Source organism: Gaeumannomyces tritici, assembly GCF_000145635.1.
Source record: "Gaeumannomyces tritici R3-111a-1 unplaced genomic scaffold supercont2.3, whole genome shotgun sequence".
NCBI classification, from domain to species: domain Eukaryota; kingdom Fungi; phylum Ascomycota; class Sordariomycetes; order Magnaporthales; family Magnaporthaceae; genus Gaeumannomyces; species Gaeumannomyces tritici.
Window position 1 is genome coordinate 5,164,153 of NW_008804547.1, and position 23,657 is coordinate 5,187,809.

At 57.0% G+C, this 23,657-nt stretch overlaps 7 protein-coding genes across 7 annotated transcripts; 4 read left to right on the forward strand and 3 right to left on the reverse strand.

Moving 5' to 3' along the window:
- The first annotated feature begins 274 nt into the window (after positions 1–274).
- Positions 275–3,318, forward strand: GGTG_06856 (hypothetical protein). The gene is made up of 2 exons (XM_009224678.1): positions 275–628; positions 695–3,318. The coding sequence occupies exons 1-2, from the start codon at positions 470–472 to the stop codon at positions 3,035–3,037; spliced, it is 2,502 nt and encodes an 833-aa protein (XP_009222942.1). The 5' UTR covers positions 275–469; the 3' UTR covers positions 3,038–3,318.
- Positions 3,319–3,379: 61 nt separating this feature from the next.
- On the reverse strand, positions 3,380–4,991 carry GGTG_06857 (hypothetical protein). Its single transcript, XM_009224679.1, has 2 exons — positions 4,390–4,991; positions 3,380–4,311 (listed from the first exon to the last, which is right to left on the reverse strand). Exons 1-2 carry the CDS (start codon positions 4,949–4,951, stop codon positions 3,758–3,760), a joined length of 1,116 nt encoding a protein of 371 aa, XP_009222943.1. The 5' UTR covers positions 4,952–4,991; the 3' UTR covers positions 3,380–3,757.
- A 1,340-nt stretch (positions 4,992–6,331) lies between these two features.
- GGTG_06858 (hypothetical protein) lies at positions 6,332–8,313 on the forward strand (the record flags this gene model as incomplete). The annotated part of the gene is made up of 5 exons (XM_009224680.1): positions 6,332–7,248; positions 7,329–7,428; positions 7,501–7,610; positions 7,679–7,874; positions 7,975–8,313. The coding sequence occupies 5 exons, from the start codon at positions 6,332–6,334 to the stop codon at positions 8,311–8,313; spliced, it is 1,662 nt and encodes a 553-aa protein (XP_009222944.1).
- A 637-nt stretch (positions 8,314–8,950) lies between these two features.
- On the forward strand, positions 8,951–9,726 carry GGTG_06859 (hypothetical protein; the record flags this gene model as incomplete). The annotated part of the gene is made up of 3 exons (XM_009224681.1): positions 8,951–8,989; positions 9,060–9,186; positions 9,275–9,726. 3 exons carry the CDS (start codon positions 8,951–8,953, stop codon positions 9,724–9,726), a joined length of 618 nt encoding a protein of 205 aa, XP_009222945.1.
- On the reverse strand, positions 9,333–11,512 carry GGTG_06860 (NEDD8-conjugating enzyme UBC12). Its single transcript, XM_009224682.1, has 4 exons — positions 11,267–11,512; positions 11,059–11,149; positions 10,656–10,945; positions 9,333–10,565 (listed from the first exon to the last, which is right to left on the reverse strand). Exons 1-4 carry the CDS (start codon positions 11,285–11,287, stop codon positions 10,413–10,415), a joined length of 555 nt encoding a protein of 184 aa, XP_009222946.1. The 5' UTR covers positions 11,288–11,512; the 3' UTR covers positions 9,333–10,412.
- Positions 11,513–12,329: 817 nt separating this feature from the next.
- On the reverse strand, positions 12,330–16,690 carry GGTG_06861 (chitin synthase 1). Its single transcript, XM_009224683.1, has 4 exons — positions 16,036–16,690; positions 14,787–15,960; positions 13,338–14,722; positions 12,330–13,257 (listed from the first exon to the last, which is right to left on the reverse strand). The coding sequence occupies exons 1-4, from the start codon at positions 16,129–16,131 to the stop codon at positions 13,114–13,116; spliced, it is 2,799 nt and encodes a 932-aa protein (XP_009222947.1). The 5' UTR covers positions 16,132–16,690; the 3' UTR covers positions 12,330–13,113.
- A 3,464-nt stretch (positions 16,691–20,154) lies between these two features.
- Positions 20,155–22,871, forward strand: GGTG_06862 (hypothetical protein). The gene is made up of 2 exons (XM_009224684.1): positions 20,155–21,014; positions 21,080–22,871. The coding sequence occupies exons 1-2, from the start codon at positions 20,984–20,986 to the stop codon at positions 22,393–22,395; spliced, it is 1,347 nt and encodes a 448-aa protein (XP_009222948.1). The 5' UTR covers positions 20,155–20,983; the 3' UTR covers positions 22,396–22,871.
- The last annotated feature ends 786 nt before the right edge of the window (positions 22,872–23,657 follow it).

A 23,657-nucleotide genomic window follows, 5' to 3' on the forward strand; every position in this document is an offset into this window, starting at 1 on the left:
GTGTCCCGAAGGAGCATAAAATGACGGTGATGCATGGGGATTAGCAATGCAACGCCAGCAGGAGTGGCTGCCCAGGCCCAGGTGCCGCCAGGTGGTGTGTGCTAGAGAGCGCGAAATGTGTTGTTGTTTCTCGACGTGGACATGTGGACCCACCTGGCAATACAATTTGGGCTTCGGCACGGGCATGCGGGCAGGCCTTAATTCGACCCCTGTCCTGGGCGCTAACCGTTCCCCAGGCGACAGACGCCCAGACAAGTATTGACACCAGGGAAAAAAAGCAACCAGCTCAACGGTTTATCAGTCTGCTTGTTGCAGTTCCACGGATATCGGATTTCCACCCAATACCCTCCCGTCACCGCCCTCAGCTTGAAGAATTCATCCGTCACCGCCTCTGCACCGCCCTCGAGTTCCAACGGACCTGCAGCTTGTTTCCTTTGCTCGCCGCCTGCTGCTTGACGCGTTCGATGCGATGATCGAGGTCGAAAACCTCAGGGCGGCGTCCACGTACGTCTGCAACCAGCTGCTGGCCCGCGGGCTCATCGATTGCCCAATTGGTTTTGTTTCAGCCGAGCCGGACGAGGTGGCGGTTATCCTGAGGGTAATCAACGACTTGATTCTACGGAAGGATGTAAGTGCATAACGTTTTCTGTTTGTCCACACTGGGCGGAGCGTATTCTAACGCCGTCAACGACAGAGGGATTCGGAGAACAGGGAATCACTAGCAACCAACATCCGCACCCTGCGAGCTGAGAATCTGAGGGCCATCGACGATGTCCGCCGAGAGCGTGACGCCCATGCCGACACCCGACGGAGCCTGCAGTCTACCGAGGCGCTGGTGCACACACTCCGCTCACAACTCGCCCACGCCGAGGCCTCGGTGCAGAAGCTGAAAGAGGAGGCCGTACGCACCCGCAGTGCGGTGGCACAAACTCGTGCAGCATGTACCAAGGAGATCCGTAAACGAGACCTCCAGATTGACACGCTCAAAAAGGCCGTTGGTGATGCGGGACGTGCCCGGGGCGAGCGCAAGGCACAGGCCATCACCACCATCACCGTCACTGGGGATGCTGGTGCGACGGCAGGAGATGCTGGTGCACCTGGCCCAGGTGCTACGGCCGACGATGTCTATGATCTCCGACAGGAATCGTCCTCGTTTCTGGCCGAGCTCGCCCAAGGGCTGTCGACCGAGAACGAGGAACTCAAAACGCTCATCCACAAGGTCCAATCCATGCTCCAGGACATGTCGGGCTATCAATCCGGCACGACCGACAGCGCACCGGCTGACGCTCCGCTTTCTCGCTCCGCTGGTGTCGATGAGGTCGGGGCCGAGATGGACGCGATCCTGCTGCATCTGAGGACGATCCTCACCAACCCGTCATTCGTGCCCATCGAGGAGGTCGTTGTGCGCGAGGACGAGATCCACAGGCTGCGCGAAGGCTGGGAGAAGATGGAGTCGCGGTGGAAGGATGCCATGCTGCTGCTGGAGACGTGGCGAAGGCGAGTGGGCGAGGGCGGCCGCGCCGTCAACGTCCAGGAGATCAACATGGGTCTTCGCCTCAGCCCTGTCCGTGTCAGAGATGCGGAGCCGGCACCACAAGACACGGCCAAACGAATCCCTCCCCTGGACCTCGGCCTCGCGCCCGTCCGTGAGCAGGTGGAGGAGGACGAGGACGAGGAGCCACAAAGGAGGTTCCCACCTTCCCCAAGCCCGGCTGAATCCCTCCACCTGGTGCCGGCCCCAGCCTTCGACAACGGCCCGGATGACTCGGATACCGACTCGGAGTCTAGCATCTTTGTCGACGAGGACGAAGAAGAAGACAACGTGGTTGTCCTGGAGCAGTCCATTATGCTGGACTCCTCGCCGCTGCCGGTGCCGCCTAGGTTGAGCCCTCTCAAGGAGTCGGCCAGTGCTGGCAACAGACGAAACCCAGACGCCTCTCGGTCAAGGAAGAGACCAGGCGACTTCACCACCATATTAGAGGAAGACACTGTCGATATCGAGACGCTGTCGAAGCCACGCCAAAGCCCCATAACGGCCGTGGCAGCCCGCCAGGTGCCACAAGAGCGCCCAGACTCGGCCGCGTCCTGCACCTCGGGCACCTCGACGGGCACAGAAAGCAGCATCCGCCTCGTCCAGCCCGAGGCACCACCGCCCAACACCTCGGCCCCCGCGAAACCCACCCAACCACCACCGGCCAAGAAGCGACACACGACCAGGGCGGCCACCAAGGAGCAGAAGCCGCCCGCGAAGAAGCCCACCCGCCCCACGGCCCAGCCGGCCTCGTCCAGGCCCACCCGCGCCTCGGCGGCCAAGTCGGCACCGGCCCCGACGACGCAGAGCCGGCCTGAGAGTCCCGCCGAGAGCGCGTTCCGGCCCGGCCACAAGGCGACCAAGTCCACCGGCTCAGTCCAGACGGCGCCGCCCGCTCCCACGCCCCGCGCCGGCAGGAAGGCGGCGCCCACCACGCCCGCCAAGATCGTCGTTCCACCCCCGGTCTCCAGCAGGCTGCCGCTCCCCCGCGTCGCCAACGCCAACGGCGTGCCGCAGAGCCCGCTCACCATGGCCACCATTGCCGCCAAGCTGGCCGCGTCTGAGCGTGACGCCGACGCCGCCCGCGTCCGCGCCAAGCTCAAGGCCGCGAGGCAGGGCCGCGGTGGGCGCGCCGCCACCATCGCCGCCGAGGCCGCGTCAGCCCCCAGTAGCAGGGCCGCGTCCAACGAGACGGCGCGGTCGGCCGAGGACAGCGAGGTCGGCGGCGCCAGCATCGGCAGCAGCAACAGCGCCGACTCGGTCAAGCGCGACTCGCCTGCCACTTCGGCCGCGTCGTCGGCGCGCGCGTCCCCCGCCGTGGACCAGGACGCGAACAGCAGCAGCACCGGCTCGGCCACGGTCCGCATGGTGGTGGGTGAGCTCACGTCGCCGCGGAAGCGGGGACGCCGCGCAGAGAGGGTGGCGTCTAGACGTCGCAGCACCCTCAACGCGTGGGAGCTCAACACGCTCATCTCGGGCGAGGTTGCCGTATCCCCTACCAAATGAGGAGGGGTGTACCTGTCGGACGTGGTTTGGTGCTAGGAGTCTTGGTGTCTGACTTTTTTTTCACTCTTGTCTCTTTTTCACTTGGCTCAGGACTCATGTGATCATGACTTCTTCTCTATTCCCCTTAGGGTTCTTCTCCTCACGTGTCGGCGATAGTTCATGATTTACGACCATCTAGACTACCCCCCTAGTTTGGCATTTCGCCTCTGCTTAGTAGTTTCTTGATTCCCCTTCCAGAGAGCATGCTTTAATCATAGCACCTAATACCTCACCATCCTACCGCCACTAGCTTTGTGAAATGTGGCCCACGTACGAGGTTTCCGTAACTTGGTGTCCGTCCCTGCTCCAGCTGCCTTTCGGAGATGGCTTCCACGAAAATGTAGGCCCTCAAGACATGAAAAATGAGAGGAAAAGCAATTTGGCAGGGTAAAAGTAGAAAAGAAAACTCAACGCATTGGATCATCGTAAAATCAACGCCACGGAAAGCCTCCAGAATCATTAGGGAGCAGGAAGGGGAGCGGGAAAGTGAGCGCAAGAAAAAGGTAGAAGGAAAGTAGAAAGATAAAGAGTCAACCCCTTATGAACCAGCTCGCAAATGTTCCGAACTCGATTACCAATGGAGGAAACTGCTAGAGATAATGAACAAGCACGAGCTCATGGAAACAACCATAGGCTTTGGCGACGTTCTCTGGGTCTGGATCAGCAGCGCCATGAATGCGGCTAGAACCGACCTCCGAGTCGCCGGACCCCTTCGACGTTCCGAACCAACGTGACGGCACCTACGGACACCCCAACAGGTATAATAAGCCTCTCATTGTCGAAGTTTCCGCCTGAGGAGGTGCCGCGCCGCATCAGACCCGGGGAGACGCAAACGAAGACCGCCCGGCGTGGCAGGTCTGTGGACTTGTCATCTACCTCCTCCATCAACGAAGGATCGAAGTTGAAGCGTGTTGACATTTCGGGAAGCAGCCACTTGACAGCCGTCGGCTGTCTGCTAATCTCCTTGTCGATCTTCAGCGACTGGTCCAGGATGCCGGCAAGCGCCCGGGCGAACGCAGCGTTGTCGATGGACCAGCGTTGCTGCGGCCTGAGCCACCCACGCACAATGTTCAGGAGTTGACTGTTAAGCTCATCCGAGGAGTTGACGGCGTCATCATCAGTGCGGGAGCTCTGAAGACAGTGGCGGGTGGCGTGCGCTTTCCAGTCGTGGAACTTGTGCTCGGCGTCCAGCTGGATCTTCTCGGGATTTGAGCGTTTTATCAACGCCATCATGCCTGTTAAGTCCCTAGGTATTAGCTATCATTGTCGAACTCTCCATCCAGGAGCTCCGGGATTAGTTTCTGAGCACTCACATGTCTCTGCCTTTCGAAAGGCATCACTTAGCGATTTCTCCTCACCGTCAAGACACCACAAATACTTTCCGAAGACCGAGCGAACCAGCAGCGACCACAGGGCCGCCTGAGCAACCCGGAAGCAACCCCCAGGCAGTGTCCTAACAACAGCCATCTCCTTCACGCCGGCTTGCGACGTAGCCAATGAGATGCTGAAGTCACGCGCGGCGCCATGAAAGTGCTCATTGCCGAAGTACAGCTGCGCAAACTTCTTGATGTTAAAGTCGAGCTTTTTCACCTCGGTGAAGAGATAGTCATCTGTCAGCTTTTCCTGACTGACTGGTCGCTCCGCCGTCACCTGCTCCGCAAGTTCGTTGAATTCCTTCTTCCACTGCGAGCTCGTCGTCTCGGCCGCTGCTCGGAGCTCTCGCTCTTGAATGAGAGCAGCCTCGATCTCCTCCAGGCGGTCGTAGGTCGCATTGCATTCTTCCACGGCCCCGCCGAGCTGCTGCTTCTTTTGCTCCAGGGCGGCCTCGGATTTCTCCAGGCACTCTTTCATGTGATCGCTTTGGCTGCAGGTCATCTCCAAGGACTCTTCCAGCGCCAAGATGGTTGTTTGCGCTTGCTCGAGCTCTGACTCAGCCGCTGCGAGTCGGGCCTGGAACACACCGATCTTAGCCTGTGCCGTCCCAGGGCTCTCTTGTGTCGGTGCGGATAGATTGTTGGTGCCGTTTGGAATGCTGCTGAGCAATCTTCTGAGCTGCCTCCTCTGTCGCCTCCTCTGTCGCCTCCTCTCTCTCCACGCTTGCCTTCGCTCGCGCATCGCCTCCCGGCTCGCTTGGTCCTCAACACTCGCCCCAAGACCGCGCTCGCCCTGCTGCTCCGGTTCGAGGAAGACCGGGACCGCAGACGAGTTCTGCTGATCATGTTGGACTTTCTGCCGAGTCTGATGCTGGTGCTGCGGCCACTGCCAAACATACTCCTGCCGTTGAGAGACCTTCTGGCCATCTTGCTGCGACTGTGTCTGTTGGGTCTCATAGTCAAGGTTCACCGCCTCAGACCGATCACTCGGCTGCGTGCCATCGAGCAGTGACATAGGCAGTACTTCGGTGTCAAGTTCACCGCTTGTGCCCGCACTGGGCATGCCAGCCTCGGTGCCCACATCAGTAGTGGACATGTTGTACTGAGATGCCTGGCCTTGAACGGGATGGCGATCAGCAGACCGTGGTTACACGGATATGTGTTTAAGATTAATAAATGATAAGTGATGGAAGGATGATGAGGAGATGGGATTTAGCGGGACCTTTGATATCTTCGCTTTGTGGTAAATAGGTAGGATCGTAGGAAGCGTTGGAGGTAGTGCTGCATATCTTGCTCTTGTACGGCAGCAGAGAGATGCCGAAAAGGGCAGTGAGGGAAGTGTGAAACTCAACTCAGTTTTTAGTAGGCCTCTGAGCGATGCGGTAAATGGGTTCGTTAACTGGTAGCATAAGATATTTGCCTACTACTTGGGTAGGAGCCAGGTAGCTCCTGCCTAATTCGTGAAAGGCGATTTTTAGGCAATATCTCAAGAGAGATATCTCGACAAACTCGTCACCCATGCACTTTCAAGTCTACCTAACACACCTACCACCCACCTAGGTACCTACCTAGGCACTTACCCAGGCACCTCACTTTCTTCCCGCTAGCCTTTGCCGTCCTTCGTCTTCTTCACTCTCCAGCTTCAGTTCACCTCACTGTAAAGTAGCCTCATCACAGTCTTCACAATCTTTCTACGTAATAACGAAGGCATTTGTTTCCGCGCTCACCCGACTCAGAGATCATGGCAGACGATGATGCCTTAGTGGTTGGCATCGATTTTGGAACAACGCAAGTGAATTTCGCAATTAGTTAGCAGTGGGAAGTTCCTCAGCTGACATCATAACTTCGCAGCTATTCGGGTGTAGCGTGGGCGACCCAGAAGATGTTTGCCGAGAAGAACGTCGCCTTCATCTCAGAGTGGCCAGGAACAAGGGCTGAGATGGCCAAGACTCCATCCCAGATCTTCTACGATGGCGACAAGGTGCTTTGGGGGTCGGAGATTCCCGCTGATGCGGATTCGCTCCAGTGGTTCAAACTCCTGCTGCTCAAGAAGGAAGACATGAGCGCCGAGCTCTTTTCGTCCGAGTACCTGACCCGCGGTCGAGAGTTCCTGAGCAAAACCGGCAAGTCAGCGGTTGATGTCATAGCCGACTATCTACGGTTGCTCTGGAACCATGCCATCAAGACCATCACCATTGAACTCGGTCCGCTTATCCTCAAGACTAAGGTCTTTAGGGCTGTCATTACCGTGCCCGCCATCTGGAAGGGCTATGCTAGGCAGGCCATGTCCGAAGCCGCTCAAAAGGCTGGCATCTTGGACGCACGACTGGCGGGCAAGACTACACTGACATTTACGTCGGAGCCTGAGGCTGCTGCGCTGGCCACGCTGACAGAGCCGAAGTACGAGCCTAAAGTTGGCGACACCTACATCGTCATGGACGCAGGCGGCGGGACAGCCGACACGATAAGTTACAAGATCGTGGGAGTGAACCCAATTGCTATGGCTGAAGCTGTCGAGGGACAAGGTGATCTCTGCGGTGGCTTCCTCATCGACAAGGCCATCGAGGACATGTGCCGGGACGCGATTGGCAACCAATGGGATGCGTCTGACATCGCTGCACGCCAAAAGGTCTTGAAGCAAGACTGGGAACAGGGCATCAAGACCCAGTTCGAGCTTGAAGGCGACGCGGAGTACCCTATCTGGCTCCCTGGCGAGATGACGACGAAAAAGCGCAAGCGCTCGAGTTGCGACCTCGCAACGCTACCACAGGTTCGGGGCCACTGCCTCTATCTCCCACGGTAAGTATCCCTGACCTCAGTCCGGATCAGGACCACCCCGCAAAGAACTGCAACTGATCACACATGAATATCCGCCATAGGCACCTCATCCAGAAGGCTTTTGCCCATGCACTTGGGGGCATTGACAAGCTTGTGGACCAGCAAATCGAACAGACGCGGAGTCGGGGCTGCAAGGTAACGGTAAGTACATTTGCAGAAGCGTGTGGGTGCAATCAGATCGAAAGATGCTAACCAATTCCATGACTATCATAGGCAATTATTCTTGTCGGTGGCTTGGGTAGTAGCCGGTACATTCAGCAGCAGCTCGAGGATGCACATTGCGAATCTGGAATCCTCGTGCTCAAGTCAACTGGAATGAGACCGTGAGTGAGCTAACTTCCTTCCGCCTCGCCCAGGGCTCGAATATGGCTCCTAACATGCATTCATCAAGCCGGACTGCCATCTGTCGTGGCGCAGTGCTCAAAAGCTTTCGCAGCTGTGTCACCTCGACTATTGCTCGAGCCAGCCTCGGCGTCGATTCGCTTGATACATTCATCAAGGGAAAGCATTTGGTGGAAGACAAGTACTGGTGCGAAAAGGAGCTCGAGCACAAAGCTAACAACCAGATGAAATGGTTTCTCAAGAGAGTAAGTACAATCTTGGCAGCGCATTGGATAAGCCTTGTCCGTTGCCTTGATCGATTTCGACATATCTACACAGGGTCAGGCTAACTTTCAATACTAATAGGGAGATGACGTTTCACAGAAACGCCCAGTCAAGCGCAGCTTCTACACGCTGTACACCAAGAGCGAGTTCAGCGGCACCTACGCTGTCGAAATTCTCGCCAGCGAAGAGCCCAAGCCTCCCAGTCGCAAGACCGCAGATGTGAAGACGATGTGCACTATCAAGTGCACACTCGATGTGGACTTCCATGACCTGGATACAGAGACTAACTCCCAGGGCGAGATATTTGGGGTGCTTAAGACCGAGATTGCGATGGTTCCCGTCGGCGCTTCCATGGAGTTCACCGTATCTGTCAACGGCAGAGTTCAGGGCGAAGCTGGTGTGGCCGTCAACTTCCAGTAGTTGGCTGGGAAGGCACGAGATACGACACATCCACGAGAATTCCTAGTTCATTCTGCACAACGCTCCATCACGCGCAAGATCTATCGCCACAAGAGCAAATCCTGCATTGCATTTCTACACATTCTCCATTATTCTTAGCTCTGTTCATTTTCCACCCCGAAGCTAGAGGCCAAGATACGGACGAGCAGGGATGTGGAACAAATTCGAGGAAGAGAGCAAAAAGAGGGAGTTCCATTGATCAAGCAGAAGATGGACTCTACACTACGTCGCGTTGCAATTCATAATTAATCTTACCATCGCCAATATGAAAAGACGGTATGCACCTGAGTAGTGCTTGCTTGCGCCTCCATGTGCCGTTGAGAATATCGAACATGGCCGTATTATCAGCGCACCCATCCAGACTGCTGTCGAGAGACGTAGCGACCCCCCGACATTGCTCAACCACGCAAGTCATGCAGGGTATAACGTCCCTTGGCTTCGCTTATAAACGGACGGTTCGGCTAAGCTCAAGCAAGATTGCAACTTTCACAGCTGGCGTCCGTTCCTGGAGAAATCTGCATACTGACCGGTCCGCATCGAAACCGGGCCGGTCGAAGATCGCCTCCAACCTTGCCACCTGCGACTGATACCAACCAACATGATGGCTGGCGCCGTGGGCGACGCGAATCTCGCGTTGGTTCGTGTGTCCATCTCTTTCTTTCTCCCATCGGGCGGGGTATAGACTTACACCAGCTCATTATGGAAAGCCCTATGAGCTTGGTCTGCGATGGAAGGCTTTGCTAGATCCTGGCGGTTCGAGGATGAAGACAGCAGTCCTAGCTAGTCTGGATGGAAGCGCTGGCAGCGTCCGAGGTGGACTAGGTGGGAAAGCCGGTGCGCTCTCAGCGACAGCGCCAGGGGAGAGCTACGAGTGTTCTGTGGCGGCCAAAAGTGGCAGAAGATACGAAGCATTGGCCGGCAGATCATAGGTCGGAGGCTCTGCGTTCTCTCCGGCAGGGCGGCCAGGGCACAGAGAAGGCGTTCCAGTCCAGCAAGGATATAAGTGTAATAATACAAGCCGTTCACAGCAACCACAGCGGCTCCAGCAAGCATCTCCCCATCGGCGCCACTCCGCGGGATACTCTAAGCCGCGCTAGCAGTCTACTGTTGCCTTCCCTGTCCATTCTCGGCTACATCGCGTTCGTCCGTCACGCTATTCCCAAACACCGGCTCTTCACCCAAAGCCTTGACTACTACTATTATGGATCACACAGCGCGGCCGGGGTTCGATCTATCCATCACCTAGGTGAAAGCGGGGCAAGAATCCCAGGTCGCCAGGAGGCTCCCATACACCCGGTCCCAGGCGCCGCCACAAGCGAACCGCCAATGCGGCTGCTTCACCAGATGCTCCAGCCGTCACTCCAGCAGATATAACACGCAATGCTCCAGTTGATGCCCCATCAGGTGCTGCACATAGTGCCCTAGCCGGTCATGCACCCGGCGCCCCGGCGAGTGGCGTGGCCTTGCCAACCACGGAATCTACAAACACAATCTCCGTACCCTCTAGTAGTTCATGTCATTCGGCGAAAAGCCGCCAAAACTTTCATCCTGGGAACGCTATGAAACAGCCGCATACACGCTAGTTATCAACGATGGCGGGGAGGGATAGAAATGAGGTGTTGTGGGGAGAGTGACGTAAATGGATACCCAACAGCCAATAAATAGAACAAATAAACCAGAGAACCAAGTTGACAGCAGAAAGCCGCCGGCAACGCCGTGCTGTGGCAGGGACTCCTCAGAACCAGTATCCTTCCCTTCCATCCGCTTCCTCGCATGATAAGAAGCCAAGCAAACGCAGAAGCTGGTGAAAACACCAACGCCCCCACTCAGGGAGGTGCACCCTGTGTTGGTTCTCGTTCTCGTTCCGTACACCCGTTGCCGGTGTGTTGTTGTTACCGTGCGGTGGCGAAACGGAAGGTGGTTCTGTGTTGTAGGCAACAAACGGGTTGGGCCTCTCGTTGGAGGGCCGGGTCGCCGCGACATGCCGATCGGAGGACGGTAGGGGCCTGGGGCGCACCGAGTTCAAACTTGATGTCCCCTCCCCTTGGCACATTGACCTCTCACTTCAGAACACGATCGAACGAGACGCCTTTGATGACGCCCCCTCCCATAGAGGTTCGGACGTTGCGCTTGAAGCCCTCGCGGTTACTTCGTAGGTCCTCTGCTGCCTCCTTGTTCAAAGGATCTGACGCGTTGGGTTCGAGGAAGAGAAACTGTGACGGGAAGCATGTGTTTCTATCAGCACCGGCGCTTCCGATTTCCCAGCTACCTCAGTTGCCCAACAGGAGCGGGGTCTCACTAACCTGTAGGCCGACAATAACGGCATTCAGGTTCAGGACGGGCTTCCAGTCCTCGCGCAGGATGTTGAGGCAGACTTTGCCCTCTAGGTCGATGTTCGGGTGGTAGATCTTCTGTTTGCACAGAACCTTTGGCGGCTCGTGCGGAAAGTTCTGGTTGATCTTGAAGTCGAAGTCGAAGCGCCCGCCGCGGTACATGCCCTCGTCAGGGTCGATCATCAGGGTGAAGTTGAGAATGTCGTCGGGGTCTGGGAATTCTGTCTTCATGGTAGAGCCGAGTGACAGCTCCGAAAGATCTGGATGACAAGACGCACATGTGTTAGACGGTCCGGGCGAGGAGGCCAGAGCCGGGGAGAGTAACATGCGGGGAGGGCAGAGGACATGAGCAGTCTGCGCGGGTACCACCAACCTTTCTGTACACGGAGCTGTGCGGCTGTGACCTTCTTCTTCTTCCCCCCAGCGACCCCTTCTGCCGTCTCAGCCTTCTGCTGCTCTTTTTTCTGCGGGATCGGCACTGGTGGTTAGCGAGGCCTTGCGTCACGCCACGACACTCAATCTCCGCTCGGGATGCGGACACATCTGTGAAAACGGAGGAAGAGCTCGCGGGGGATACGAACCATGGACCAGATCTTTAACATCTTGACCGAGGTTGCCTATCCCGGCGAGGGGAGCGAACGGGAGGTGATGGATCGAAGATTGACGGCGTGGGCGAGGGCGGTGACCTAGGTAATGACTGTTTGACGGTGAAATCAGGCTCTCGAGAAGCTGCGCGGGAGTGCGCGCGAGGGTTGGGGAATATGTTGGTACGAGGGTCGAGATCAAACCGTTCAGCGCAAAGTCATGGCTCTTCATCTCGCGGGGCAGTACCCGACGAGAGTCCAGCCCAAGTGGAAGCATAGAGTCCAGGCATCCACGCAAAATAGTGGGGCCATGGACCCTCAGGCCCCCACTGACGACACCACAAGAAGACAAGCATTCTGTGGGAGATCTTTCCATTCGATCTGGGACCTGCGAATTTCTTGGGGAGGTACGTGAGGTGCATCTAGATAATGGGGAACCGGTGCCTCAGATTCCACACCATTGGCATTGCGTCACTTAGGTTCTATCACGGCCATCAGAGAATGTTTGCTTCCTTGTCCAGGGAGCCCATTTCCCAAGCTCAACGTCTTTCTCGGCGAACCATTGACGTTCGAGGGTCGTGAACGGCCTGAGACCTTCTGAGCTATGTCCAAGTAGACCTGAAACCGGCGCCCGCCTTTACCAATCCCTCGATAGCCATCACGGCGGGTTCGGCAAGCCTCATATCGAGAAATCCCACAGAGAGTAGCATCATCCGGGCGTCCAAGTGCTTCGAATAGATGCCGACAGACCCCCTAGCGGCCCCGGCAACCTGGGCGAACCGACCAGAAAACGGGCAGCTCGCAGAAGAACCCCGCTAGAAAGCCCAGTTGATCAGAGCTGCCCCTTTACCTCAGGAGACAGCTCTGCCCGTCCTCAGCTGTGCGGCGGGTGGCGGTAACTACCTAGTTAACTAGGCGCATGCCCACCAGGAGGACGGCCGCTTTGGTCAGTGCTCTCGGCTGGCTTGGTGGAGCTGTCGTCAGCCTGGCCATCGCGTCGAGGGCTGCACGGAGCTAGCCAACCAGCCTCAAACTTGCCAGGCAAATTTGAAGCTTGTTCCTTCGGCCACGGACCCGTCAGCAGACTATCCCCCTTCGACCTCCCCCGTCGTCTTTACGCTTTCACAATAGTGTGAATGTGTGCAACATGCATGAAGTTTTAGACGAGCCTGATAGGGGTTGGTGATAACCGCCGAGACTTCAATACAGAATGATATGGAAGAGGAAAGACATGCGAGGGGGAAAAAGCCGCCTTTTGACTAACCGATTCCCAAAGAACTTGGTATTGGAGCAGCAGGGCAGGTCGCCGGAGGATGGATGCTGGTAGTGGGAAACGACACTGCCAGGAATTCGTTCGGACAAAAACGTGTAGAGACTGGGCAAATTACACCTGTTCAATCAAAGGAACCTCAAGATCTCTAAAAGAGCGGCTGTGCTGAAATGGATAGCCTATACCAGAACAAATGCCGCAAATCCTTTTCCAGTTCATTATGCTTGCGTTGTCCATGAAAGTTGAGTTGCGGTGGAAGGAGACCCGGTCTGGTCCCGTGCCGTGAACCCAAGAAGATCAGAAAAAGACACCGCCGCGAGATATACCCCCTACAAACATTCAAAGAATCATATCCATTACCTGACCCTGCTCCAAACGATAGCAGATATCCTATCAGGTGTATTTTCGTTCAAATCTTGCTCAGTTATTCTTCAAAACTCGTCGCAAGATCAAACGAGCCCTAGTTAGATAGGCCCTTCGTGCCCACGCGTCTTTCGGTCGGAGGGCGCTCGACTTGCGACCTCTAGTGGAATGAGTCGCAGTGCCGTGCCCGTCACAACGTCATAATGCACGCTTAACGGCGCGCGATGCAGCACATGATACCGGTCTTGCCCAGGAACCACAGGAATCCAATGAAGCGGATCAGCGACAGGAAAGCCGTGGCAAACAGCAAGAAGCGGAAAAACTGTGCCTGTCTGTAGGTAGCGTCGTTCTTGGTCTATAATATGCAAAGGTGGCTCGATTAGCATTTGTTACAGCCAGTTCGACTTCCGAACTTGAGACAAGGGACAAACATACCGAGAACGTGGTGTCAAAGCTGGGGCTTGTGATCACGACTGCAAGAAGGCAGTTGGAGAACAGCCAAAGGGACACCAGCATGGTACGGAAGGACTTGTAAGAATCCTCGAGGTCCTTGGTCTCCACCTCGGGAACCTCGACGAAGGGGGTGAGGGCACGACGGACAGTAGCCTCGAACTGGCTGTCAATATCCTCTTGCGGCTTGTCGACCTCCTCGACAACGACCTCGTCCTTTTCGCCCTTGGTGATCTGCGCTGAAGGGAGCGCCTCGGCCTTGTCCGAGCCCTTCGTACCCCACGAGACGTCGTGCCAGTTGTTGAAGGCGTACACCATGAGGATGTTGATGTAGGTCGACATCAGAACCATGTAGTAGGGGAACGAGTGGAACATGTGCCACGGGTCGAGGTAGAGGAAAGACGCGATGAAGTATATGCCGTAGATGGTGATGAGGGCAAGGATGATGACGCCAGCAGCTCCCTCGTTGCCAAAAATGCTGTTCATAAAGTCCTTTGCGTTGTCCGTCTTGATCTGTTCCGCGAGTGGCACCTGGAAAGCACGAACGACGAGATAGGCCGATAGGACAATGATGTAGGTCTGGATGAAGCCGAAGACTGCAAACGACGTCACATAGGTCCACTTTGAGCCTTTCGGTCTGTTTCCGAGAGCCAAGATGAACTGGAGGATGACGAAGGTCAGGTAGATGTACTGCAGGACGTTGTTGAAAATTGGCGTTACTTTGTTGCCGAAGGGCCAGGCGTCCGCGGCTTTCGTCGTGGGTGTCCCCGGCATGTGCTGGCCGACGAGGTCCATGATGACCTTGGTGGTGAGCCAGTAGGAGGATAGAGAGAACCAGGTGAAGATGACGTTGAGGATGTTGTAGAGAAGCTGGACATGGAAGAAGAACATGCGGATCAAGTTGTGACCGCTCTTGTACATCCGACCGAAGTGCATCAGGGAGTAGATGGTGGCGGCGAACGATCCGTTGAGCCAGCGACGGCGCTGGCTGATGAACTCAGCGGCTCCCTCGGGCACATCCGTCTCTCCCTTTGCGGACTTGATGTAACTCAAATGCCACTTCTGGCCGGCCTTGGCGACGAGCTCGAAGCAGAGAATACGGTCCTCGGCCAAGAACATGTTCTTCTTGAAGATGTTCATGCCCTCGATACCCTTCTTGCCGAGAATCTTGGACAGGGTGTGATCACCGTGGAAGTACTGCTCCAGCGGGCGGCCCATAATAGCCCGGAACCGGTACGCGGAGAAGGCACCAGGCAAGACGCTAACATAGCCAAAGGAGCTCTCGAGGGGCTTGTCCAGAATGTTTGAGATCTTGTACTCGAAGTTCTGCACGGCCACGAGGGGGTTCAGCAGCTTCTTGCCGCCCTTGCCTGTACTCGAATGGATTAGCATGCATTATTAAGATATGACCTGCGGGATATGGACCATACGAACCAAGCATTGCATGGATCTCGCCGCAAGCACCTCCCAGATCCTTATCGTTGTAAAAACCCTCCCACAGTCCGAGCAGCGACCTCGCGCTGGGCTTGGTACCGGCGTCCAGCAGAATGCAGATCTCAGGGTTGAGGATGCGGCCGAAGGCGTTGAACAGCCAACGGTGCGAGTTGATCTTCTTGCTGTTCTGGGCCTTGAGGCAGAAGATGAATTGGACGGGCGGGAACGTGTTGGGGCCATCGTCGGTGGGGCGGATCAGCTGTTGATTAGGAGTGACGGACAGCTGGGTGGTGTACTCGAAGATGTGAGCAACAGTCTGGTGACCATCAACATCCTTCTTGATGACACCATCCTGGTAGATACCAATGGTGGCCAGGACGTCCAGGACGCTCTTGTCCGTCTTCTCGAGACCGTCAAAAACCAGGCAAACAACAATCTTCTGCCAGGCCGGGCCGCCCTTGTTCCAGAAGGTCGACTTTTTAAGATTGACAATGTCCCGGATATTCTGCATGACACCGTGCAGGGTACGCGACGTCAGCACCTTGTCCTCGTTGTAGTAGGTGATGGCGATCAGCAGCTCCGTATGCCGGTTGTACATGCGGGGACGCAGGTCGTAGCCGTTCTTGAGCGTGAAGTCGTTGGGATCGCAAGTCGCTGCCGTGTAGCGCATCTTGACGAACTCCTCGTTGGTGCCCTCAAGATCACGGTATTTGGGCTGGACGGCGTTCCTGATAGCGCTGGGAACGTTGTAGTCGAGACTGAGAACGGAGCCCTGCACCAGCTTGACTTTCCTGGTCGCGTAACGCTTGAGACCACCGACAGGGGCCTGCTGACGCTGGAGCCAGCTATCCTCGTCGTCATAGGGGGCCGGACCGCCGCCACCGGCACCAGTGCCGAAGCCTCCGCCGGGCTGGTCTGTGGCACCGGCGTATCCAGAAGAAGTGCCATGTTCGTTCTGGAAGGGCGATGGCGCCTGCCCGATGCCGGCACCGGGCCTGGTGGTTGGGGCGTTGGGGGCGTAGGACTCGGTCAAGCTGTATGCGGAGACAGGGCGGACGGGAGGGGTCTGCGTTCCTAGACGGTCGTGGTCATAGGCGGCAGGGCCTTCTCTGAGCAGAGATCGCTGGACATCGTCCTCCTGTTCCTGGCCAGGAGGCAGGTGCATGTTGGAATACTGCAAATCGGACAGGACAAACGTCAGCTAAATGGTGGCCCTCGTACAACGGCGGAAACTGCACTCGAGACTTACCTGGTTGTGGGGGTTCAGATCCTGCATGTTGTGGCCACTCTCATATTCGTTGTTGTTGCCGGGTCCTCCTGGACCTCCAGGTCCTCGGTATGCCATGGTGGGCAGGCAACTCGTGAGTATTGGACACACGCAAACGGTTGCCGATGCTCACCGGTGGGAAGGTGGTGGAGGAGGTTATAGACAATGAAGCTGGTGCCCCAGTCAAGGCAGCAAGCAGCAGTAACAAGCGAGTGGAGGAGCAAGCGAGAGCCCTTGGGTAAGAAGCTGCGCTGGAGCCAGCCGGTGATGGGGGAATCAGAGGAAGGAAACGCAGAGAAAGCAGGCGGTGGAAAAAAATGGAGTAAAGTCCTGGGTCGGGAACAAAGCGAGGCTTCCCAGCTGAGGCGGGTGCCGCCAGGATTATTCCACGCCGTCAAATATTTCGTCTAGCGCAGCAGCGTTAAAGAAGGCCCTTGGTGGGTCTAGCTGGTCCGCTTTGGTGGCCGCCGGGAGCAGGCAGTGAATGGGCGGTAGGGAGGCAGTGCACCCCGCCGTTTGTTGCTGTGAATTCCTGGAGGGATATGGGGAATTATGACGAGGCAACGAGAGCAAGATCCGATAAGAAAAGGATGAGGGCAATCCAAGAGCAAGAAGAAGAAGAGTAGAAAAAAAAGAAACAAGAAAAAATCACGGCAATGAAAAATCCAGCTTGATCGGCGCCTCAGCGTCGGGCGCAGCGGTGGGCGCGAGTGGCTGAGCCAGGGGCCCTACTGGGATGGGAGGATGGGGACGGTGATGGGACCGCTCAGAGGCTGGGAACTGAAGAGAGCAGAGACGGGCGGGACAGTTGGCGTTGCTTGCATAGTATTCGCATCCTTGCCAAATCAGGGCAAGCCGTGTTCCCCAGCCCAGTGCCCAAAGACCGGTTTGGCAGCATACGTCACGGTCGCCCATCCGGACGCTCCTGCCCTGGCACTGGCCCGGCTGCCTCCCCTCCCCCTGAGATGCTGTGGGGCGGCCATACGAGGCTGGAGACCCGTGGTTTCTCTGTCTGGACCCCCTTTGTGGTGCCCCCGTCGCACCCCGTCGCACCCTCACTGTGATCAATATTCATCCCGTTTGGGGGCACGTCTGACAAGAGGAAGCCGTGGAAGCCATCTGGAGGCCGTTTTCGGGCCTGTGCACATCCAGGAGATGCATGTCTGTCAACCGGCCTAGCGCCCTCGTTGGTTTTCCCAATCAACAATACAGTGGGCGGCGAGGGGTTGGCCAGAGAAGCTAATTCTAGCCCACTGCACTCCCGCTGGTGGGGTTGGGCGCGCACAGTGCTTCCCACTTTCATGGGTTGCCAAATAGAGAGCTTTTGTTTGTCGTCCAAGCGACACATCAACGATAAAGATGCATTGGCTGGCACATGCGGTTCTCCCGCGAAGATATCCATCCCAACCACTCCACTTCCCGTCTCCCGCTACCGTCCCATCTCTTGTGAAAGCGTGCAGACAGTCGCACAGTGAGCCAAAATCTAGTGCTTCGGCCTTGGCTGTGTGGCTGAAAATGAGTTGGCTCAGCTTGACTAGACAGTGCGTGCCGCTCCTGGGGAAAATCCCAGATCCGTCATGGTGCTTGGCACGTGCAGACACCGCGTGGATTGCGTCCAAAGTCGACAGATACGAGCCGAACTCCAGTCTTGTCGTGCCACATGCCTGGTGCAACCCGTTTGTTTGTTTTCGTCGCCTATTTCTGTGTCCTTCATTTTGCTTCTTTGCCCGCCCGAAAAGGTACACACCACGGAATCACGAGGGGCCAGCGGCAAAGGCAGCAGGACACAAAGACACAAAAATGGGGTTGCGAGGAAAATCTGAGAGCCCCCGCCGTTGGCCCCAGCGCCGGGTTCTCCTTGGTGGCTTGGGTGGTTCTGGGCGCTCCTGAATCTCTATGATCGGACGCTGCGCTGCATCCCGGTCCCCAAAAATAGCCGACCGAGGCGTTTGGTTGGCTCTGGTCTGCCGACGGATCCAAACGTAAAGGGGTCTTGGGGGCGTAAACAAGCCGTTCCGGGCTGATTCATCAGACAACGTCATTCGGGTTTCGCCTTTTCGTTTGTTCCTCCATCTCTCGCCGCCTCCCAATCGGAAGGATACCTACCTACCTGATGATTCCCAAGCATGCTACCCTTAACCCGTTTGCCCAACGGGACAAAATTGGTCGGACAGTAGAAACGCGAGGCGTGAAAGGTGGATTCTCATACATGTTCGAAAAGACCTCGCAGTGATCGTATCATGCATGTTCCCTTACTTCGGATTTACATCTCACCTCAGCAGTTGCGTGGTTCCCTTACAGCCAGAAAATGTGGCCTGAAATGTGGCCTGGGCGGTGACGGATGGTAAGCCGCGTTCCGAGGGACCTTAGGGCATTGTCAGCCTAATCGGATGTCCTTTTTCGAATGGCAGGTGTCCCTTACCGGCCGAGGCCGGGGCTCCGCGACGGCGGGTATATTTCCCTGACAGCATCGTGTCGTGATGTCCCGGTCGGCTCCTGGCTTGGTGCAGACACCGGAGCCTTCGATCCCAGCTTCCCGCCTTGAAGCCTCCCAAGCCCATAGATATCTTTTGATCCAGCCTCCCCCCCGTCCCGCGTCCCAGTTATAGTGCTGAGATGTTTATGTATCAGTTGCCGAGGTGTTGCCTTGGCCATTGACGGATGGGTGCTGGGAGATCAGTCATTTACCTAGACTCGTTGCATCGCTTCCGTACACCGTCAATTATGGATGGAGGGAGGTTGATGTTGCTGGCTCCCGACAGCACTATCTGCGCTACCTCCAGTTATTCCAAGGTAAATTAGAACCCAACAGGTCCGACTGCATTGCAAGGTACTACATGGTCCTAGATGCCTGCCAAGAATCGCTGGGCTGTCGAGCTCTCATGTTTTTCCGAAGGAATGCTTCATGTAGGTCCAGAAAGATGCCGGGCCGTGTCGTGCCACCCAGGCCGCGCCGATCGGCGTCTTCATTTCGACGGCACGCATGGGACCCCGACACAACTTTGTGATGGAGCGGAGCCGGAACACCCACTTCGCTGGCCGGCTTGACGGCAGTGCACGAGCCTGGCTGGACCGGGTCGGGTCCGTGTCCGCGTTCGTCATCGGAATGGACCTTATTGGCGTTACATGATGCCGTAGTATCTGCTTTGTATGAGGAATGAGCGCGGGGATTGCTGCTCGACTAACGGATCGGTGGGCGGGAGGAGACGGAGCTGGCAGATGGGCCGGGCCAAAAGAGCAATCTCGGGAGAAGGGTCCCAGCCGGCCAATGTGGCGGGTCTCGCATACGATTTGTTCCGAGATAGATTGCGTCCAGCACCCCAGTCCCGGCAGTTTTTCCCATCACTTGGCCCTTTCAATCACGTCCCGACTCGAGGTGCACCACATGCTGCCCGTCGTGTTTTGGTGGCCGCCACGCCCGTCGAGACGAGGGAAGTGCAGACGACGGGCTGGCTGCTTGGGGATCAAAGCCCAGGACGGGATACGGGCGATCGTGTTTTGATCGGGGCGACAAAAGTGCAAACACATGGACGGAAACATGCGCGCAGGTGGCGTTAGGCTAGGGGTAGGTGAGCGCCCAGCACCTCAGGTCTGGGCGCCGATTGGCTGCGAGGCGGCAAACCTGCGAGCGGCGCGCTGTAGTGGCGCCCCATCTCTCACACTGGCGCGGGAATGTGGAACGGTGTCAAATGAGCCAAGAGTCGACGCCGCCAATGCCGAAAACGGGCAACAAGAGCTCATGCAGACAAAGAAAGGATGGACGATGAGAACCCGATGGATGGACGGATCCGTCAGTCGTCAGTCTTCAGTCACTATCGCGACATGTCCCGCCCGAATCGGACTGCAGCGCTGAAGCAACAACGCAACGTCGCGCGTGGCAAGCAGCCACCAGGAACCGCAACTGTAACCGCAACTGTAATTAATTGCGCTGGCTGGGCAGCACGTAGTCCCGTTGCGGAGAAGGGGGGCCCAGAATGCGCATGGGGTTGCGCCAGCGAATGACAGCGCTGGACCGGGTTTCGCTAACGAGGAGCATGTCAGCTCAGCACAGCCCTCCCTGCACCTGCTCTTTTTTTCCAGCATTGAACGCGGCCGGCATGGAGGCTGCTTGGTGGTCTGGCCCAATTGGCGCTGGAACTTGGCTCCTTTCAATGTTCGAATAGAGGGCCCCTGCAACGCTGTTCGCAGTCGCTCACAGCCGCCCCCAGTCGTTTGCCTTGGCACGGTTCCCATGTCCCAGATCCTCGTAGCCCACCCGTTCTCGTCCGTCTTCCCTTTCAATTCTCCCCCTTCCGCCACCACTGCGCCCATCGCCTTGCCAGTGGGCAGCCCAAGACACAAGTCAACAACCAGCGACCGGCACCAACGTCGCAGTTCCCCATCCCGCTCCCGACTCGACCTGTCTCCCGTCAGGCTCTCCTTCTTTCCTCTGTTGAGCTAGCCTCTCAGTCCGCTCGTTTTTCCTTTCTTTCACTCTTTGACCCCGAGCCCGTGGCCAAGCCAATCGCCTCCCCCTTTGCCGATCCCATCGATCGTCCCCCGACCTAGCTCTCGCACGCCTTCGAACCATTCCCCGCGCTTCGCCGGTCTCTTTGGATATCAACGGCGCAGACATCCAGAGGAAAGCGACAAAAAAAAAAAACGACATTTGCGACGCAACGCCCTAATTTTGGTATTCGAAACAGCATTTACATCGGCCGCCAAGGGTTGCTTGCAGGACCAGAATAGCAGCTTCTCCACAGCCCGACGAGCGACGCCTCCCCGATCGACATCGTTGGACTGGTGGGATTAACAGCTGTCGCCGTTGGGTTTGCCGATCACTCTACCATCGACAGAGGCCGCATCAGGTTGAGAAGCCTCCTCTTGGAGCCTATTGCGGGGGCACTATCGTTAGCCCTCTCTCTTGGACGCCGACAACCTCTCGCCCAGTATGGATCATGTCGTCGCGGACGCCGGTGGAGGTGAGTTGTTTTCATGGCTAGTTCCTTTGGCCGGTTCCCCTCGTCTAACTCGGCTTCTCCTGTAGTCCACATGGCGGAACTCTGGCCCAGACAAAAAACCTGTGTTCAATGTCCAAACGCCGCCCCGAAATGTCTCCTTGACTGCGGTACAAACACGGAATGTCAGATCTCAACTCCCAAACTCGATCCGGGCGATCCCAACTGCTTCCTCGAATGCTCAAAGGCGTTCTGCGGCGCCATCGTCAGCACGCCGCCCCCCACGGGGAATACGAACGCGCCTGGTGGCAACAGCGGCGCCAGTGTTGGGCCAATTGCGGGCGGAGTGGCAGGCGGTGTCGTCGCCATCGCAATCGCGACGTATCTGGTGTGGAGGTTCTGCATCAAGGGCAAGCGGCAGGCAATCGATCAAGATGGCTGGAACAGCGAGAAGGACGCCGCCACGATTTCAGGGAACTCGGACTTTGTCGCGAGGAGAGACCAGCGGTCTTCGTCTCACACGGTCCATTCGGTCGCCTCCACCGTCCTCACGAGGGCCTCAAACGTCATCCAGATCGCCTACATCCCTGGCGTCACCAACCGTGCCACGCCCACGTCCCCGACTCTGCTCGTTCCGCCGGTCCCGCCTATTCCCATCTCGCACTCGCAGGCTAGTAGCCCGGTCGCGACCGAGGACCAGCACTTTTTCATGCCCAGTGACCTGCGACCGGATTCAACCTACTCGGCAATGTCGGGCTACACGGACCGCACCTCGTTTGCTCGCACGTCGTACGCTCCCCGCTCCAGCATCGCATCCACCATCTACGGAAAGAATGCCGTTATCGTGGCTCCGGCCCAGACGGGTATGCGCGCCAAGCCGGCCATGGTCAGTGTCAAGTCGACCATGAGCAGCGGCAGCAGCGGCTCGAGCACGCCTCCGGTCCCCAACATCGACTTTGAGAAGTACAGCGCGAGCGCCGCCGGGCCACCGAGCCCGGCCAACAGCACCTTCAGCGTTGGATCCACCTTCTTGAACAACGCGAGTGCCAGCACCGCCATGGCGGCCCGCCCCAACATTGTGCGCGTCGGCAGCGTCTCGAGCAAGAAGCCCGGCAGCAGCCTGGCCAATTCCGTGAGCGCTGGGGACTCTCCCGTTGCCTCGCCGCTTGTCACGTCTCCCGTGTCACCAAGCGAATCTCGCGTCTCAGCGGCCGTGACCCTGATCGAGGATTCACCCCATCCCGACCAAGGCCCCTTTGCCGACCCGCCCAAATCGCAGAACGACAAGAGCAAGCAATCGCTCAATGCGGTCATAGAGGAGGCAACCCGCCGCGCCTCACAACGCTATGTGGGTAAGACGGGCCGCGATGGAAGCCCATTCAGCGATGTGCACGCCACACGCTAACCAGGGGGGTCACTTGGGATTTTGGCATGGACGCGACTGTCGGAAGGATGCCGTATCTGCTGTTTAAATTTTCTGGTATTTACTTACTCGATGGCTCCAAGGCATGGCACACTGCCGCTGCCTTGCCGTAGGGGTCTCGAGATGACTTGATTTATCATTATCTCCTTTTCCCTTTCTTCTCTTCTTCATACCCCCTGTCGGCCTCGACAGTAGAGGTCTTTTTGGAGTGTTTTTTTTTGGACATGCTCACCAAGGTTTATGTCGAGGGCCGGCGTATTTGGATTCCCCCCTTTCAAACAATGTTGGATTTCCTGGATTTGGGTACGCGCCTGGCCGGCCATCTGCCGGCTCCTCGCTTGTTTCTTTGCCCAGTCAACTTCCCTTTGTACACCATTTCTTTCTCAGAAGACCGCCTCGAGCTTAGGTGTCTTGTTCCTATATATGGAAAATAAAACGACCCCATTGCGATGCCCACATGACGCTCCCTTGTCACGGCGTAGCCTCTGCTGATCCGTCTTGGCCGATAACGATGTCTTTGTTGTTCATCACGTGCCAATTGGAGCGTGCTGTTGGTTGGCCGGTGCCAAAGACGATGTATCGCCTTGGTCACATCCTCCATCGCCGTCACTTCCCAACAGCATGGCTACCTGTATGCGCCTTGGCTGAGTACCCAGGTGGTTTGTTGCTGGTACCTGGGTGGTGGTGGCTATCGGTAGGCAGTCGTTCCATCTCGATCGCTCGACAACTCAGCCACGTGCGTGATGTAAATGCAATGAAGGTGCTTATCAGACGTTTGGCCGTCCCGTCGTGCCCGACGCCGAAAGCAAAACCTTGCCGCTCTCGATTCGCCCGTGACGGGCAGCGGTCCCCCTTTCTCCTCCATGGGTCGGCCTTGCTGGCCCTTTCCGCTCCACGTCATCATATATGTCTGCCCGTACATCTGTGTGCTAGGTGGCCGTATCTTCCGTCTTAATTCTTGGTTGAGTCCGCTATTGCTAGACCTAGGCGGTCTGGCATTCGGGTTGTATCAAGGGGTTTGGTCACCACTCTTTTCACATTTCCCGGACCGTGCTTAGTATCTAGGACCTAGCTACCTCATGTTTAACTTTTTGATCAGCTGGCCGGGGAAAAGCACCATGCTTAGGGCTTGAAGCGGACTTTATGATCTGGGCGAGCCACTCTCTTTCAAACTCTTTAGATTTGGGATCTCGCCGCCACCGACAGCACAAAGAATGAGGTTCTTGGATCCGCCTCGTGGCACG